This window comes from Molossus molossus, unplaced genomic scaffold (genome assembly GCF_014108415.1).
Source record: "Molossus molossus isolate mMolMol1 unplaced genomic scaffold, mMolMol1.p scaffold_m16_p_16, whole genome shotgun sequence".
Classification (NCBI taxonomy): Eukaryota; Metazoa; Chordata; class Mammalia; order Chiroptera; family Molossidae; genus Molossus; species Molossus molossus.
Genome location: NW_023425351.1, coordinates 71,928,369 through 71,943,709, shown reverse-complemented (window position 1 = coordinate 71,943,709; position 15,341 = coordinate 71,928,369). Strand labels below are relative to the sequence as shown.

Below are 15,341 nucleotides of genomic sequence, written 5' to 3'. Positions count from 1 at the left end.
ACATGATTTTAGAAGGCTGTCCTGGATGCCAGGGAAACTTGGGTTTTTTCTGAGGGTAGAGAGGATGGGGGATGAAAAGAGAAGACACCTTTATTGTACTACACCTGTCACCTGCCACACCCAGGTGACTCTCCCGGGCTCACCACGTCCGGGGCCCGTCGTCAGGCCCCTCCTGGACCCCGAGAGGGGCGAGACGCCACCCGCCGGGCGTTTGCTCTGGCCTCCCTCGGCTTTGTGCCCTCGGCCCCTGCAGCCTTCGGCTGGCGCCAGATCCAGCCACTGTGTTGGCGACCACACTTCTGGTCTTTCTTATGCTGCGACGCCCATCTCGAGGGCAGGGCTGGTGTCTTCTAGTCCCAGCTCCTGGCCTCGCGCCCGGAGAAGCCTTGCTGCACATGGCGCTCGCCCCTCACGGGCTCCTGGTCGGTTCCCCTCGCGGGTTGGTGCCTTCCCTCTCTGCCCCGAGGGCTCCCGCCAGGACCCTCCTTCCTGAGTGTGTTCTCTCTCAAGATGCTGTCATCCGCTCAGATGGCCCCAGTCACCATCTCCCCCACCCCGCCCCGGCCAGACCTCTTCTCTGCACTCCTGGCCCCTGCATCCGACCGCGCGCCCCGAAGGCTCCCAGGTGGGGGAGGTGGGCAGGTGGGTCTGGGTGGAGGGCTGGTTCGTGTCTGCAGCAGCACCCTCCTGGCGCTGCTGCTCTCTGCTCTCCCCGGGCACTCGGGCTTTGGCCTCCCCCGCAGCCACCAGCGGCCTCAGGGTCCGTCACCTTCCCCGCAGTGAGCTGTGCTGGAACGTCTGCATGACTTGGACAGCAGCCCCAGGAGTGCGGTGCTCTCTTAGCCCACTCGGGCCTTTGGCCATTCGTGAACATTTTCCGCTGGCCCTTTTCACTGGTGTTTCTGGTGTTTGGCAGGGGCTCTTGGAGGCAGATGCCAGGTCCGGCTCTGCCTGTGGGTGCCTATCAGCCGGTTTTCCTCTGATCAGTTTAGGAGAAGCTCATTGTCGGTTCATCCAGCATCTCCTTGTCTTACGGGTGGGAGCGATGCTCTGTGAAGCTCTCTGCACCTCTGAGCCGAAGTCAGTACCCGGCCTGCATTTTAATTCAGACCCACCATCATTTTTGGGCTGTGTTAGCCACTTGTCAGACGATGTACTGCTTCTGTTTTGTGTTCTGTGGGTTATTTGCTTGTGTTCGGAAGGAAAAGGTTAATGATGCACAGGCCAGCCTGCCCGTCCTTATATTTAGCCCGTCTCACCCACCAGCCTTCTGACTCACAGACAGCCGAGGGGAAGGTCGGCCACCCCTGCTCCCCTGGAGCCTTCGGGAGCACATCTCTGAGCGAGCCAGGAAGCACCACAACACCCCCATGCTGGGTTCTTGCCCAGACGTCTGTCTAGTAACTGGAGGTGCGCCTGTCCCCGGGCCACTGTGAGCCTGCGGGTGGGAAGGGTGACTCAGGCCTTTGATTTAAATCAGGTGGGGAAATAACTCCCTAAACCGCCAGCAGAGAGTGAAAATCCAGGTGCCTGCCGTGTATCAGCCACAGGTGACGGTGTCTGCACTGCTGAGCCCCTGCTCCCAGGCTGCCTCCCCCCGAGCTGCTGGGGGTCACCAGGAAGCCAATTAGGTAGGTGCTCAGTAGAAGGGATTTAAGAGGCTTGGTTTTTCCAGAGAGAGAGAGGGACGGCTTCTGTGGATCACTGCAGGCCGGTTACTGTGAGCTCATGCCGGTGATCATACCCGTCCTGTGCATTGTGTTTGGTACGTATTTCTGGCTCTTCTCCCCCTGTTCGTCGTCCTTGCTCTAGCTGCAGCCCTGAGCATGCTCAGTCTTGACCATTTTGGTCGTCTTCTGCTCGGTCTCCAGCTGCTCCTTTGCCCCTTTTCTCCACCTGTCCTCCTAAAGCAGAATCTTTATGCCCCTCTGCTGTGGTGCAATCACTTCACCCTGGGTGGAGCCTCGGTGTGGCTGGTGGGATCTGGCTCTGCCTACCAGCTCAGCCTCCTTCCTCACTGAGTTTATATGCCAGAAACACTGAGTCACTTGTAGTTTTCTTTTATTCCCCAATGCAAAACATTTTATAGGTCGTCAAATATAGTTATTAGAATTATCTAAATATCACTTGTAAAAATCACTTGTAAAAATTAGATGATTCTATACAATAAAATCACACATTGACAAGGACCCTTGCAGTCCAAGAATACCTCCCATCAATAGCACAAATTACAAATACATTAAAAAAAGAGACATCATCGAGACATTTAAACCAAAGTAACTTTGACTGAATACATTCATTTGTCGAGCACAATAAATGTAGCATGATCTCTAATAGCACAATTTCAGGTGCTCTCCTAAGTCTTCCGGTCCACCTCGCACAGTGCAGTCTCTGCTGTTTTCACTTGCATGCAGGTGCGTCATACAGCTGCTTAAGGCTGTTTCATTTCATAATTAAGCTTGTTAATATGTATTGTAAGTTTACACCAGGCCAAGGTTTAACCCCAGTGATGAACAAGTTTACTGAATTACTAGTATTTTTCTGACTTGCCCTCTGTGCTTCTAGCCTTGCGTGTACACCTGCACCTGGGGTCTCCTGGGGATCTTTGCACACTCTTCCTGGCTCCCCACTCTAGATACTGCGATTTTTTTTATTAATTTATTTTTGTTACAGATGTTTCTTCTTTTTTCCCCATTGACACCCTCCTACCCACCCACCCTCCCCGTCCCCAGCTTTGTTGTCCATGTCCATGTCCATCTGTTATGCGTACATGCATATAAGTTCCGTGGTTTATCTCTCCCCCCGCCCAGCCCCTCTTCTGAGGGTTGTCAGTCTGTACCCTACTTCCATGTCTCTGGGTCTACACTGTTCCTCAGACTGTTATGTTCATTATATTCCATAAATAAGTGAGATCATGTGGTATTTGTCTTTCTCTGCTTGGCTTGTTTCACTTAGGATAATACTCTCCAGGTCCCTCCATGTCGTCTCAAAGGATAAGAGATCTTTCCTTCTTAAAGCTGCATAGTGTTCCATTGTGCTTATGTACTAGACACTGTGATTTAACGAGCATGGGATGGACCCGGCCTCAGGGTTTTGAAGTGTCCAGCTGATTCTCAAGTGCAGCTGCGTTTGGGAGTTGTCGATGCAGGGCATCTTGGTTCTCGTCTGGAGAAATTGCCAGTCACTCCCTTTTTTGGCACAAAAAATGGCCACATTCCTAGAGAGGACCCATCCCTGGAGATGGATGGTAAGCACTGAGGGTCTTTACGATAGGCTCAGTGTGGTGCCTGGGGCACTGCAGACCAGCCTGGCCTGTGAGGCTCGTAGAAGCTCCTGTTAGGGCTGAAGTGTGTTTCCTGTCCCAGTTCTGCTGGGCAGCCACAAGCCCCAGCCTGAGTTCTTGTTCTGGCTGCGCTTCTGCCGACCTGGGCAGCACTGTCGGTCTTTCTCGAATCTCAGCTCCATCAGCCGTCCGATTGGTAAAATAACGCCTGCCCTGCAGGGCGTGAGGACCAGTCAGATGGCCTGCACTGAGGCCCAGGGCCGTGCCAAGCACAGAGTCAGCATGCAGCTGCCCGCCCCTCCCGCAGAGCCGGTCTCATTGTGACTGCGCTCTCCCGCACACCCCACTTTCAGCTGTCAGCTCTCCCGGTCGTCACTGTGCTGTGATAGAGCTGAATTCCCGAGAGAGGCGTTATTTTAGCACACAAAATTCTGTTTCTCAATTGCCCACAGAGATGCTCTTAATAGAAAATTGAGCACTATAAACAGTAACTATGAAATTCTCCCTGAAAACTCGATTTAATTCGCAGTGATCTCCCAGACTCCTACTGTCCTCAAACACCCTGTCCTCCTAAACCCTCCCGAGTCTCTGGGCCTCCTCCTGGGCCGCCTCCCTCTGTTTGTCACTGTTCTGGTCTCTCTCCCTATTCATAGCATCCCGGTCTGTTCTCCGTGCCATGTGTGATAGCCTGAGCTGGCGGAGCAACTGGCTGAGTGACGGACAGGACCCCCGCCGCCTGCCCAGCGGGAGAGCTTGCACAGGCATGGCCGGGACTCCTCTCTGGGCCGGGACTCCTCTCTGGGCGCTGTGCCGGCTCCTGATCCCCACCCTCTCCGCAGCTGCTCCCTCTGCACTCCAGCCCGGCCTCGCATGGCAGAGGGCTCATCTCCACCCTTCCAAGGCGGGGTCCCCCCCATTCACAGCCCGTATGTTGCCTGCCCTTCCCGTCTCCAGTAGGATGAGACAGCAGCCTTCTTTCGTCTGTCAAGAAGCCACAGCGAGGCTTTTTTAGTGTTTTTCTGAGCTGGAAGATAACAGGTTTTTTGGTCTCTTTGAGGTTTTGAGGTCTGTGTCCAAAAAGGAGGCAAATTTCAGATGTAATTTTTAGCCTTTTTTACACTGGATTTCTGTTTTTCATTGATTCCCTGGAGTTGGCTCCCATTTTAGAGCCAAGAAAACTGAGGTCCATAGGGCTGTGTGGCTTGCTTCGAGTCACCTAGTGTGTGGGAAGGTGGCTGCAGGAAGGCCCACACCTGTATCTTCACAGCACGTGATTCAAGGAAGATCCCTCCCCCACCCCCCAGAGTCGTAGATGGAATTTCCCAGAAGACTCTGTGTGACCTTCTCGTGTCTTCTGTGCAGCCTCTGGACTGGCCACTGTCGGTGGGATGTTTCCATGCAGGGTTAGGGCCGCCCTCACCCACCAGGGGTGCGAGGGGTGGAGAGGGAGCTGCTCTGTAAGCAGAAGAGGGTGCCGGGCAGAGAGCAGCGGTTGCTCCCCACGCCGTCCCAGGACAGTGCGTGCCTCCGAGCTCTTGCAGGAAGGCAGCCTTCAGCGTTGCAGTCCGTGTGACCCGGACCGGCGTTCCCAAGGTGAAAAGAGTGTGTGTTCTTCGGGAACCAGCGGCGGCATTTGTGCTAACGATGGGCACGCTCCTCAGGGCAGAGCCGTGCAGCTGTGTCCCAGGCCTCGGGAGGTGGCATTAGGCACTTGGTCTTAGCTGGTGGAGGATGCCCTGGGGGCCGAGTGCCCTTCACTGGCCTTCTGCACCAGGCTCAACACAGGCTCTTCTTGACCTCGTTTCTAGAGTCGGATGCCCAAAGTGTGGAGTGTAGGGCTTGCAGATGTCTGTGTTCATAACACTGGTTCCTTCATGGCAGGCACCCTGGGTAGTGGAGCGTTGTAGGCTGTGCCCGTGGTGCAGGCGAGTGAGGACAGGGAGAGGGAGCTCACTCACTCCGAACAGCTTTGGGTCGAGTCTGCAAATGGGGCTGCACAGAGACACGGCAAACTTCCATTTAACACAGACACAGGTGAACTTCCATGTAAGCTGGCTGGTTGTTGAATGTGGCATTGGGATGATGGAGTTCTTATTGATCACAGTGTCTAAACTAAGCATTAGATTTGACCCTGCGATTTATTAATTAAAAAATACTTTTTATCCTCACCTAAGGATGTTTTTATTGATTTGAGAGAGAGAAAGACAGAGAGAGAGAGAGAGAGAGAGAGAGAGAGAGAGAGAGAGAGAGAGATTAGGTGCCTCCAGTATGTGTCCTGACTGGAGATCGAACTTGCAACCTTTTGGTGTATGGGACGATGCTCCAACCAACTGTGCCACACGGGCCAGGGCGACCATGATATATTAACTTGTTTGCTTACTATTTATTTACTGAGGGTTTATGACCTACAGGAGCCCGTGGCAGCTCCTGTAGGGGTCATAGTAGTGACTGAGAATTCTGTCTTCATGGAGTTCCGAGTCATGTAAGGAATCTAAGGCCCACCTAAATTGCTGTAATCATAATAATAGCGATTTTTGTTGAATGCTTGCCAGGTACCAGCCATCATGATATGTACTTTATAGGCAGTGACTCATTATTCTTCCAGATAACCCCACGCTTGTAGTTATCCCCACTTTAGGGATGAGGGGCTTCAGGCTCACAGAGAACCCTGGTGGTGTGGCCCCCACTTGCGGCCCTGACGGGCAGCCCGCCTTTCTGGATGAAGGCTGCAGAAGGAAGTGTGGGCCTCGGGGTCGACAAGGCGCAGAGGAGGTATTATGCAAGAGGAGCGTTTGACCTGAGACAGAGGCACCGGGCAGAATAGAGGTGACAGGGGGTCTAGTTTTAGCAGAATTGCCTGTGTCCAGGAGCTGGGCTCTGGTCCCTGGGGGGCTGCTTTCTTTCCAGCCTGCCCTTTGCTTAGCGTATCATCCTTTGGGGTCTCACCCAAAGCTTCTGGGACATAGCGTTCCATCTCCTTGGGGGACACTCAATGCCAGCGTCTCCCCACCTGGTCCTGAGGCCTTGCTCACATTCTCAGCCTCCCGATCATCTCTTATGGCATCTGGAGGTGCCTCTGGGCGATTCAGTGCCAGGCTGCATCTCCACTCCGCTGTTTCCCGCAGCGGGTGTGCCTTCACGCTCACGGGACAGTCCTCTGGAGGTGGCAGTGGACCAGGACGGGACATGAAGAGACTGGAGCGCTTCCCCCTCACTGTTCACTTCTGAACAACCTCCTGCGTTCAGAGCCCAGCCGCCCTCCTGCTCACAGTCTCTGTCTCACCTTTCAGATGGAATCAGCGTGAGCGGCTTCCCCCTGTGCAGCCCCTTCCGGCAGGTCGTGAGGCCGCGAGCGGAGAGCAAAGCCTCCAACCCGCCCGAGGGCAGCAAGCCCGGGGACCCGAGCCACACAAAGGTGAGTCGGCCTCGCACGCGTGCCACCGGCCACAGGGATCAGCACTCGGTTCCTGCCTAGCCTTCTCGGGGACCAAGTCTGGGTGCTTTCGGAAAGGGAGGGAAGCGTACAGGTGCGCAGAGCTGGGTCGATGGGAAGCGGCTTCCCAGTGAGTCGTCTGTGCCCTGCCTGCGCAGCAGCCACGCTGGGGCCTGCGTGTCCAGGGCTGTGGTGTTGCTGATTCTTGTGTCCGTGAAGCCTTGGGGTGTGGGGGTTCGATCAAGGCTTACACTGCTTGTAGCTGAATATCTCCTCACTGTCTTTCACTAGAAGAACGTACATATTGCATTGTTATTCTCAGTGCAGATGTTTATCTTATAAACTTTTCTTACTCCTTTGGCAACTCCTTCCACTCGGTTTATAAACACTCGGGAAGCCAGGTGAATGTACAAGTAGCAGGTGGGTATCGGTGCAAAGTTGAGGTGCCTGGGAACTTCGGGGGAGCAGAGGCGATGGTCTCCACAGAGCCCCTGGGTCTGATCTAGAGCTCGGGTCTCGGGCCACCAGCACTGGGAAGCGCTGCCTGTCTGCACCTGGCAGGGTGCTCACAGCGGCAGGACTGCAGGCCCGCAGCTGGCACAGAGGCAGGTCACAAGGTCACCAGAACGACTGTCAGCGCAGCATGCGTCCAGGCGCAAGCTTTTGGAGTACTGCTCACAGCCTTGAGGCCAACCTTGGGAAGGGCAGTGACAAATGAGGCCGACCGGGAGAGCCGGGCCAAGCTGGCCCGGTCAGTGGCGGGTCGGATTTGGAGGAACTGGGGCTGCTTTGATGAAAAGGGTGAGGGGCTATCCGAGGCATGGCCACGACAGGTGGGAATACCTGAGGTTGGTGGGTAGAGGTTGCACTCAAGTTTCGAGGAGCTGGGCTGTAGGGCGAGTCTTCTCCACGCAGGCCCTGCAGTGAAGAGGTGGCTGGCGTAGGTGGCGTGCTCTGCCCCGGGGTGCCCACGCTCAGCTTGATCGCAGTGGAGGGAGGGCCTTGTGTTAGCCCAGGGGATGGGGATGTGGGACACGCTTCCATCAGAGGGCCTGCGAGGCACTTGAGGCGGGTGGGGGAGATCTTTGGCAGGGGTGATGGAGAGGGAGCTGGAGAAGTGACGTCCTCACAGCACCCCCGGGGTCAGGGGGTCACGTCACCTGCAGCTGCACGAGAACCGACACAGCGTGTTACTGTGCTGCTCCCTGGGTTCCAGGCTGCTCGGCCTCTCCGTTTGCCTCTGCAGCTCAGCGGCTCCCCGGTGGCCTTCTCCCCAGGAGAAACTCCTGGACTTGAGGGGCAGGTTTCAAAGTCGAGGGCAGGGTCGCTCCTACTTAGTTGGGTAATGGTGACTGTAGGAGACTTTTTTCTTCAGTTAGGAGTTGCAAGGCTGACCATGTTTGTTTGTTTTTGATGATTAGAAATTTGTATTGATGTAGATAAATGCTTGTAAATGTATTTAAATATAATTACTTAAATGCAGTTACCATTAACTGAGTACGTCCTGGGTGTTGAGCACTTGTATGTAAATTGTTGTTGCAAATTCTCAGGAGGATTTTCTGAGCAGTAGGCAGTCTTATCTTCAGTGAGGGCGTGGTCTGGGAGGGGATGGCACAGCTGAGTCCATCCAGCCCCACCCGCTGCCTGGCGACACCACCGCTTCTCGTCCCTCCACCGCCCTCCTCAGTTTCACTTGTGAACAGAGCTTCCAAGCCTTGATCCTGCTCTGAAGGCCCTTGATTTGACCCCACCGACCGTGGCCATTTATAGATTCCTCCGCCCCCGTGTCCTGTGGTGCTGTCAGCCAAACTGACCTACTGCCGTGTTTCTCACGGCCCCGGACTGCCTGGTTGGTTTCTCATCCAGACAGCTGGAAGGAAAGGAAGAGACATTTGTGGGGGGTGTTCTGCAGGCGGAGACTGCTCAGTGCTCTTCGTTCATAGGTTTTCCAAGGTTTGCAAACATCTTGTCAGGGAAGTGGGGACACTGAGACTCAGGGAGCTCTGTGACTCGCCCAGGTTCATGGAGTCAGCGGTGTCAGATCCGGGGTAGAGTCTGTGTTCCCTCTAAGCTCATACTGGGCTTGGACTCCAAGTAGGACGAGATCCCATATCCAGACTCCAAGCAGGGCATTCCAGGTGACAGCCCCTTTCCGCAAAAGGCAGTGGGAGGGGTGTGTGGGCAGCCGGAACAGCTTCGTTGGTCTGTGGTCTGTTGGTGAAGGTGGTGGGGAGCTCAAAACTGAACCGTCACAGCAGATGCTCCGGGGTGTCGGGAATGGCTGTGGTTCAGTGGGATTTCTGAGGGTTGGCGTGGAGCTGTGAGCCAGGGCGCATGGCGCTGCTCTGGGGGACCTTTCGCCGGACCTCTTGGCACTGCCCAGCTTGTTACCTAGCCCATCTCCCCAAAGCAGGAATGATGTGATTTAATTGGAAATGTGCTCAACCTGTAAAACTATCGCCCAGGAATGGCGTAGTCATGGAAACAAGTGATTCAGTGGAAGCAGCTTCTAGGGAGGCCCTCAAGAAGGGGGAAAGTGTTTCTCAGGTTTCGGGGGAAGACTTCCCTGTCCAGCTGGCACCGGGTGTCTGTCCATGGTCCTGACCGGCTCTCCTGCACACCGGATGGAGAGCCTCCTAGGATGAATGAGCATCTATCCATGGTCCTGAGGGATTTTCCTGCAGACCTGTAGAGAGTCTGCTAGGATTGAATGGGCACCTGTCCATGGTCCTGAGGGATTTTCCTGCTCACCGGGTGGAGAGCCTCCTAGGATGAATGAGCATCTGTCCATGGTCCTGAGGGATTTTCCTGCAGACCTGTAGAGCGTCTCCTAGGATTGAAAACAGATTGTGTGAAGTGGATGTATGTTAGGAATGACCTTCCTATCAGCCAGGCTCTGCAGTAAGGCCTCTCCAACCCTCTGTTTTGGAATAGTGATGCTTCCTTCACAGGGTTGTTGGGCTTGCTCACAGAAATAGACAATACCAGTAGCCTTGTATCCATGAAGGAAATATACTTATTTATTTACTTTTTAAATCCTCACCCAAGGATATTTTTCTATTTATCTTCAGACAGAGTGAGAGGGAGGGAGGGAGAGAAAGGGAGAGAGAGAGAAAAACATCGATGTGAAAGGGACACATTGACTGGTTGCCTCTCGCACAACCTAACCAGGGCCAGGGACTGAACTGCAACTGAGGTATATGCCCTTGGCCAGAATCAAATCCACAATTCTTTGGTTTGTGGCCAATGCTCTAACTGCTGAGCCAAACTGTCCAGGGCATGAAGTCTGACTTTAACAAAGCTCAGATGGCCCTGGTCAGTTTTGCTCAGTGGTTAGAGCATCAGCCTGTGGTCCAGAGAGACCCATGTTCGGTTCCCGCTAGGGGCACATACTTCGGTTGCAGTTTGTCCTCGGCCCTGGTTGGGTCATGTGGGAGGCAGCCACTCGATGTGTTCCTTTCACGTTGATGTTTCTCTCTCTCTCTCTCCCCCTCTCTCTCCTTCTTACTCTGTCTGAACAAAAAGTGGAAAAATGGCCTTGGGTGAGGATAAAAAAAAACACAAAAAACAAAGCTCAGGTGATATCTTATATCATGTACAATACTTTATATTGCTTTAGCCTTCACACTCAAGAGCCATGGGATGTTCATCCAGCTCTTGTATGCATTTATGTTAAAAATTTTTTTTGCTCTGGCCGGTTTGGCTCAGCGGTTAGAGTGTCGGCCTGCGGTCCAGAGAGACCCGGGTTCAGTTCCCGCTAAGGGTGCGTCCCTCGGTTGCAGTTTGTCCCCGGCCCTGGTTGGTCATGTGGGTGGCAGCCACTCGATGTGTCGATGTTTCTCTCTCTCTCTCTTCCTCTCTCTCCCTCCCACTCTATCTGAACAAAAAATGGAAAAATGTCCTCGGGTGAGGATAAAAAATTTTTTTAAAATTGATTTTAGAGTGAGAGGAAAGGAGAAGGAGAGAGAGAGATAAAAACATTGATGAGCAAGAACATCGATTGGCTGCCTCCTGCATGCCCCCCACTGGGGATTTGGCCCACAACCTGCACATGTGCCCTGACCAGGAGTCGATCTGGCGACCTTTTGGTGCATGGGTTGATGCTCAACCACTAAGCAACAGCAGCCGGGCAGTATGTATTTACATTTTAACAATTGTATTAATAAATGGACTAACTAGAAGACTGCTAAGAAAACTTAAGAGCAAATGTAGTCAAGTTAAAAAAACTGTTATGCAACAAATGGCATATTTTCTTAAGCTTTGTTACCAATAAAAAATGTTTCTATGAGCCTGTTGGGGTCAGGGGCAGCAGAATTAAGGTTCCCATCAGCAGGGAGGGGAAAATGCACGAGGTCATTTGTTCACTGACCATCCCAGGGGTGGAGAACGTCTGGCCTGCGGGCCATATATGGCCCTCGAAATCAATTCTAGCTGACATCACACACCTCACCAAATATAGCAGGCTAATTTTTAAGTTGATTTTTGTATGGCCCCCGAATGATGTTATAAATATATCCAAATGGCCCTTGGCAGAAAAAAGGTTCCTCAGCCTGGTACACACAGAATGGCGAGCAGTGGAGCATACCCAGGCCATGGAGGCTTGGGGTCGATGCCAGGGAGACTTAGTGCTTCACACAGACTTTCCAGATGACTTCTCTCATGGCTACGACTCCCCAGTACTCAAGTAGAAATTACTGAGCAGCTCAGAAAGATTAAATAAGATGCCCAAGGTTAAGCAGTTACTAAATAGAAGTTAAAATTCAAACCCAGCTATGTCTGAATCCAAAGCTGATGCTATTTCTAAGTTTCCAAACTTATTACGGGATACAAAACATTCTGTATCGATTCAGGCCGTATTTATAGAGCAGTGCCAGCTTCCTCGCCTATCTGACCCTCAGTTTTCAATCTGTTAAATGCAGATAACAGGGTTTCCTCCCGGGCTGTTGTAAGGAGTAAAGTGTCTGCTATTAGCCTGGCAGATAAGAAAAGCTTACAAAGTGGCAAATCCAATTCAGTCCCAAATTACTTCTAATCTGTCCCAGTAATAGTTACAGAGACGGGAAGTTCTTTCTACAAAGTTTAAGCACAAAAGCCTCGACAGAATCCTTTAATCTGCCCAACAATTTCAAAACTTAATAAGAAATTTAGCAGTAAGTAGTGGAGTCTACTGTGCAGGAATTCTAGAGCGAACGTTAAGGGCGAGGCCGGAAGATTGTTTCTTGAGGCTCTGTGACACTTTGGCTTTTTGTGGTATTCATTGTTCATCGAACCCCTGTAACATCTCCTTCACTCCATCCACTCAGCACACACCTAGAGGGTCTCCGGGCCCGGTTCTGGGTGGTGAGGGTCGAGGAACAAGTGGAGTCCCTGCGTCGCCTCTGGCAGGAGAGACAGCCGGTGACAGGACTCGTCTGGTGGAAAGGGGAAGGAAGAGCAGGTGGGGCTGCGTGCTGTCTGGGTGGAGCCGTCAGCAGAGGTTGCGGAGGCAGGGGCGTCCGCGGGGGCCGTCTGCTGTCCTGAAGTCAGGGCACGATCTGAAATGTCGACACCGACTGCCAAGTGCGGAAGGTTACCTGTTTGTCCTTGTTCCTCGTTGGCTGTGAGTCAGAGCTGAGGTTGATGCCTTATTGACCCCTGCATTTCCAGCACTGGCACAGGGACTGGCACACGAGGCTCTCGGTGAGTGTAAGTGAATGAGCCAGGAAGAAACCGAAACGTTTCCAGAGGACTGCCGTGCTCTGTTCCTTCAGCGCGAGCCACCCAGCGCCTTAACTAAACCTTGGTGTGCACTGCCCCGGCCTTGGGCCTTGGCAAGCCGGAGTGCCGGGCCCATCCCGAGGGTCTCCGACTCAGCTGGGGCCTGGGGGTGTGCGTTTCTGACAAGCTCCCAGGCGGCGCTGCTGCTGCTGTGGGGGCCACTGCCTTGAGGTGTGAGGTGTTTTCCCATTTATTTGCACTTGTACCTGTGGATGGGACCAGGCGGTACGCATCCGAGGACAGTCCGGGCCTTTTTGATGCTCCTGGCGGAGGTTACGTGTGGGAAGCGCTCTCTCGCTCCGTTTGAGGCACCTGGATTTCTGGGAAGGAAGTTTCATAAACATTTGCCATACAATCGTAACATAAATGTCCGGTTCAGTCACAGGGGGCATTAAAATGCTCCTTTTAGGGGAAGCCTGGGAACACCGCCAGGGAGTGTGCAACCCTGCCAGCCCTTCCCGGCCCAGGCGCTCCCCAGGTCAGGTGAGCGCTCACAGCGCAGGGCTCTCGGGTCCTGGTGCTGCCACGAGGCATCGGGCGGCCACCGGCAGGCTCCCATCGGTGCTGGGCAGGGCGCGTCCACTCCCGGAGCCAGCTCTGCCGCCGTGTTCAGAGCTCTCGGCTCGAGTCGCCTGGCGACAGGGAACAACACCTGGAAGGAGCTGGGTGCTTTCATCGCATTCTTGCTGAGCAGCAAAATTGAGTTAGATCAGCTATTCAGAATGACTGACAGAAAGCAGATACGTTTGCTTTGGGTAAGGAAATGGAAATGTCAGTCTGTGAAAATATGGGGTCCAGGAGTCAGCCCACAAAATGGGCTGTCATACACAGTTAGGGGATTTCATTAGTCCCTAAAAAACCCAAAGCAGTTTAAGTATCGGCTGCACTACACAAGGAGTTCTGCCTGGTCCCCAGCCGGGAAAGTTTGCACCATTAAACCCGGGAAACAGCCCTGGATAAAGCTCAGCTCTTTAAGGCGTGGTCACCATGGACAGGTTCCTCCGTGTCACCTGAGGGAGCGAATCCTTGTCTGTCCAGGGGAGCTCTTCAAGGGATGCAGAGCCCAAGGGCAGGAGGCCTCCAGGCAGCCCTGTTCCCTCTGGTTGGCCCCTGTGTCATCTCGTCGTCACGGGATGGCCTCGCTGATAGCCGGTCTGTCATCCTGCCAGACACCAAGCTGCACACAGGCAGCCCACACTCTCTCCTTCCCGTGCGCTCGGAGCGCCCGGCGCCTGCTGGGTGCCCTGCAAATCCTGTTGGGCTGGAAGAATCCTGGGAAGGAGGCAGGTGATGGGGGGCTCGTTAGCAGGGAGTGGAGAGAGGGGACTCAAAGCTGGGACCAGCCTCAGCAAAAGCCAGGGGGAGTGAGCTTCTTTGACCTATTTGGGGCAATTCCACTAAACTGCAGCAATGACGGTGAGGTAAGAGAAGTGAGACCACATGGCGAAGGCTCCTGATGTCCCCGAGAAGAGGGCAGCCTGCATGTGGGCGAGGGCTGCCCCCCCAGGAAGGTGCCTCCAGCCCGAAATTGCTGGCTTCGTCAACCCAGACCGGAATGTCCGGGCTTCTCTTCCTGCTCTGCCCAGGAAGTCGGGATACAGAGAGTGGTCTGACAGAGATGACCGTCGCTTGCCAAGGACAGCCCCTGAAGACAGCGCAGGACGAGGTGCACGAAGAGTGGGCTTCGCCTCACTGTTTCGCTTTCTCAGCCTCCTAGTCCTGTTTTGCTGAGAATTTTTTAAACCAGGGAAGGATGTTAGGTTTTCTGAAATGCGTCCTGCGTGTCTTCTGAAATGATCACGTGCGTTTCTCTTTTAGTTGGTTAGTACCGGGACTTACGCCGATTGGTTTTAGAGTGTGGCGCCAACCTCGCATTCTTGGGCTGAACCCCACCGGGTCTTGCTGCAGCATCTCTTTAGCCTCAACATGTGAAACACTTCAGAGTCAGCATATCAGTGTGTCGGAAGATATGAAGGATGTGTACTGAAACAGCCCGCAGAGGAGACGGAGAGGGTCTGAACAGGACGGAGGGAGTGGGGGGCATGGGGAAGGTGCTGCATGCATACCAGCTGTGACGTGAGTGAGGTCTCGAGGTCTGGGTGACTCCCTGGCTGAGATGGCGCATGGAGGGGGCACGGGGAGCAGGCGCCGTGTGCTCTGGTTATGTGGTCCAGACCTGCCGCACGTGCCGTCAGGACGGAATTAGCCGGAACCTGACAGTGCTGCTGGGTGGGGCCTCCTCTTGCTCATCTGTGTTCTCATCAGCCTGTTCGAGTTGTTCCCTGTGATTTTTAAGGTAGTTCGAGTGGCACATTTGTGGTTTAAAAGCTCTGCTTTTCAAGTGGGCCATAAAGTGGCCGTCTTTTTTTTTTTAATATATATTTTTTTATTTAATTAATTAATTTATTTTTGTTACAGATGGTTCTCCTTTTCCCCCCACTGATACCCCCCTCTGTCATCCTCCCCGCCCTGTCCCCAACTTTGTTGTCCATGTTCATTATTCATGCACACATGCACATAAGTTCTGTGGCTTATCTCTCCCCCACCCCTTCTTCTGGGGATTGTCAGTCCGTACCCCACTTCCATGTCTCTGGGACTACCCCAATCGTCAGACTGCTATGTTCATTTTATTCCACAAATAAGTGAGATGATGTGATATTTATCTTTCTCTGATTGGCTTGTTTCACTTAGGATAATACTCTCCAGGTCCCTCCATGTCGTCTCAAAGAATAAGAGATCTTTCTTTCCGCCCTGGCCAGTTTGGTTCAGCAGTTAGAGTGTCGGCCTGCGGTCTGGAGACACCCGGGTTCGGTTCTCGCTAAGGGCACGTACCTCGGTTGCAGTTTGTCCCCGGCCCTGGTTGGTCAT

General features: G+C 53.5%; 1 protein-coding gene across 3 annotated transcripts in view; it reads left to right on the top strand.

The window, feature by feature from the left end:
* The window catches only part of TRAPPC9 (trafficking protein particle complex 9), a 269,592-nt gene that overhangs the window by 84,058 nt on the left and 170,193 nt on the right, over window positions 1-15,341 (top strand). For all 3 annotated transcript variants that reach the window (XM_036263854.1, XM_036263852.1, XM_036263853.1), the window contains one exon: window positions 6,574-6,698. In XM_036263854.1, the coding sequence (XP_036119747.1) occupies window positions 6,574-6,698 (125 nt within the window). The remainder of the gene's footprint in view (window positions 1-6,573; window positions 6,699-15,341) is intronic.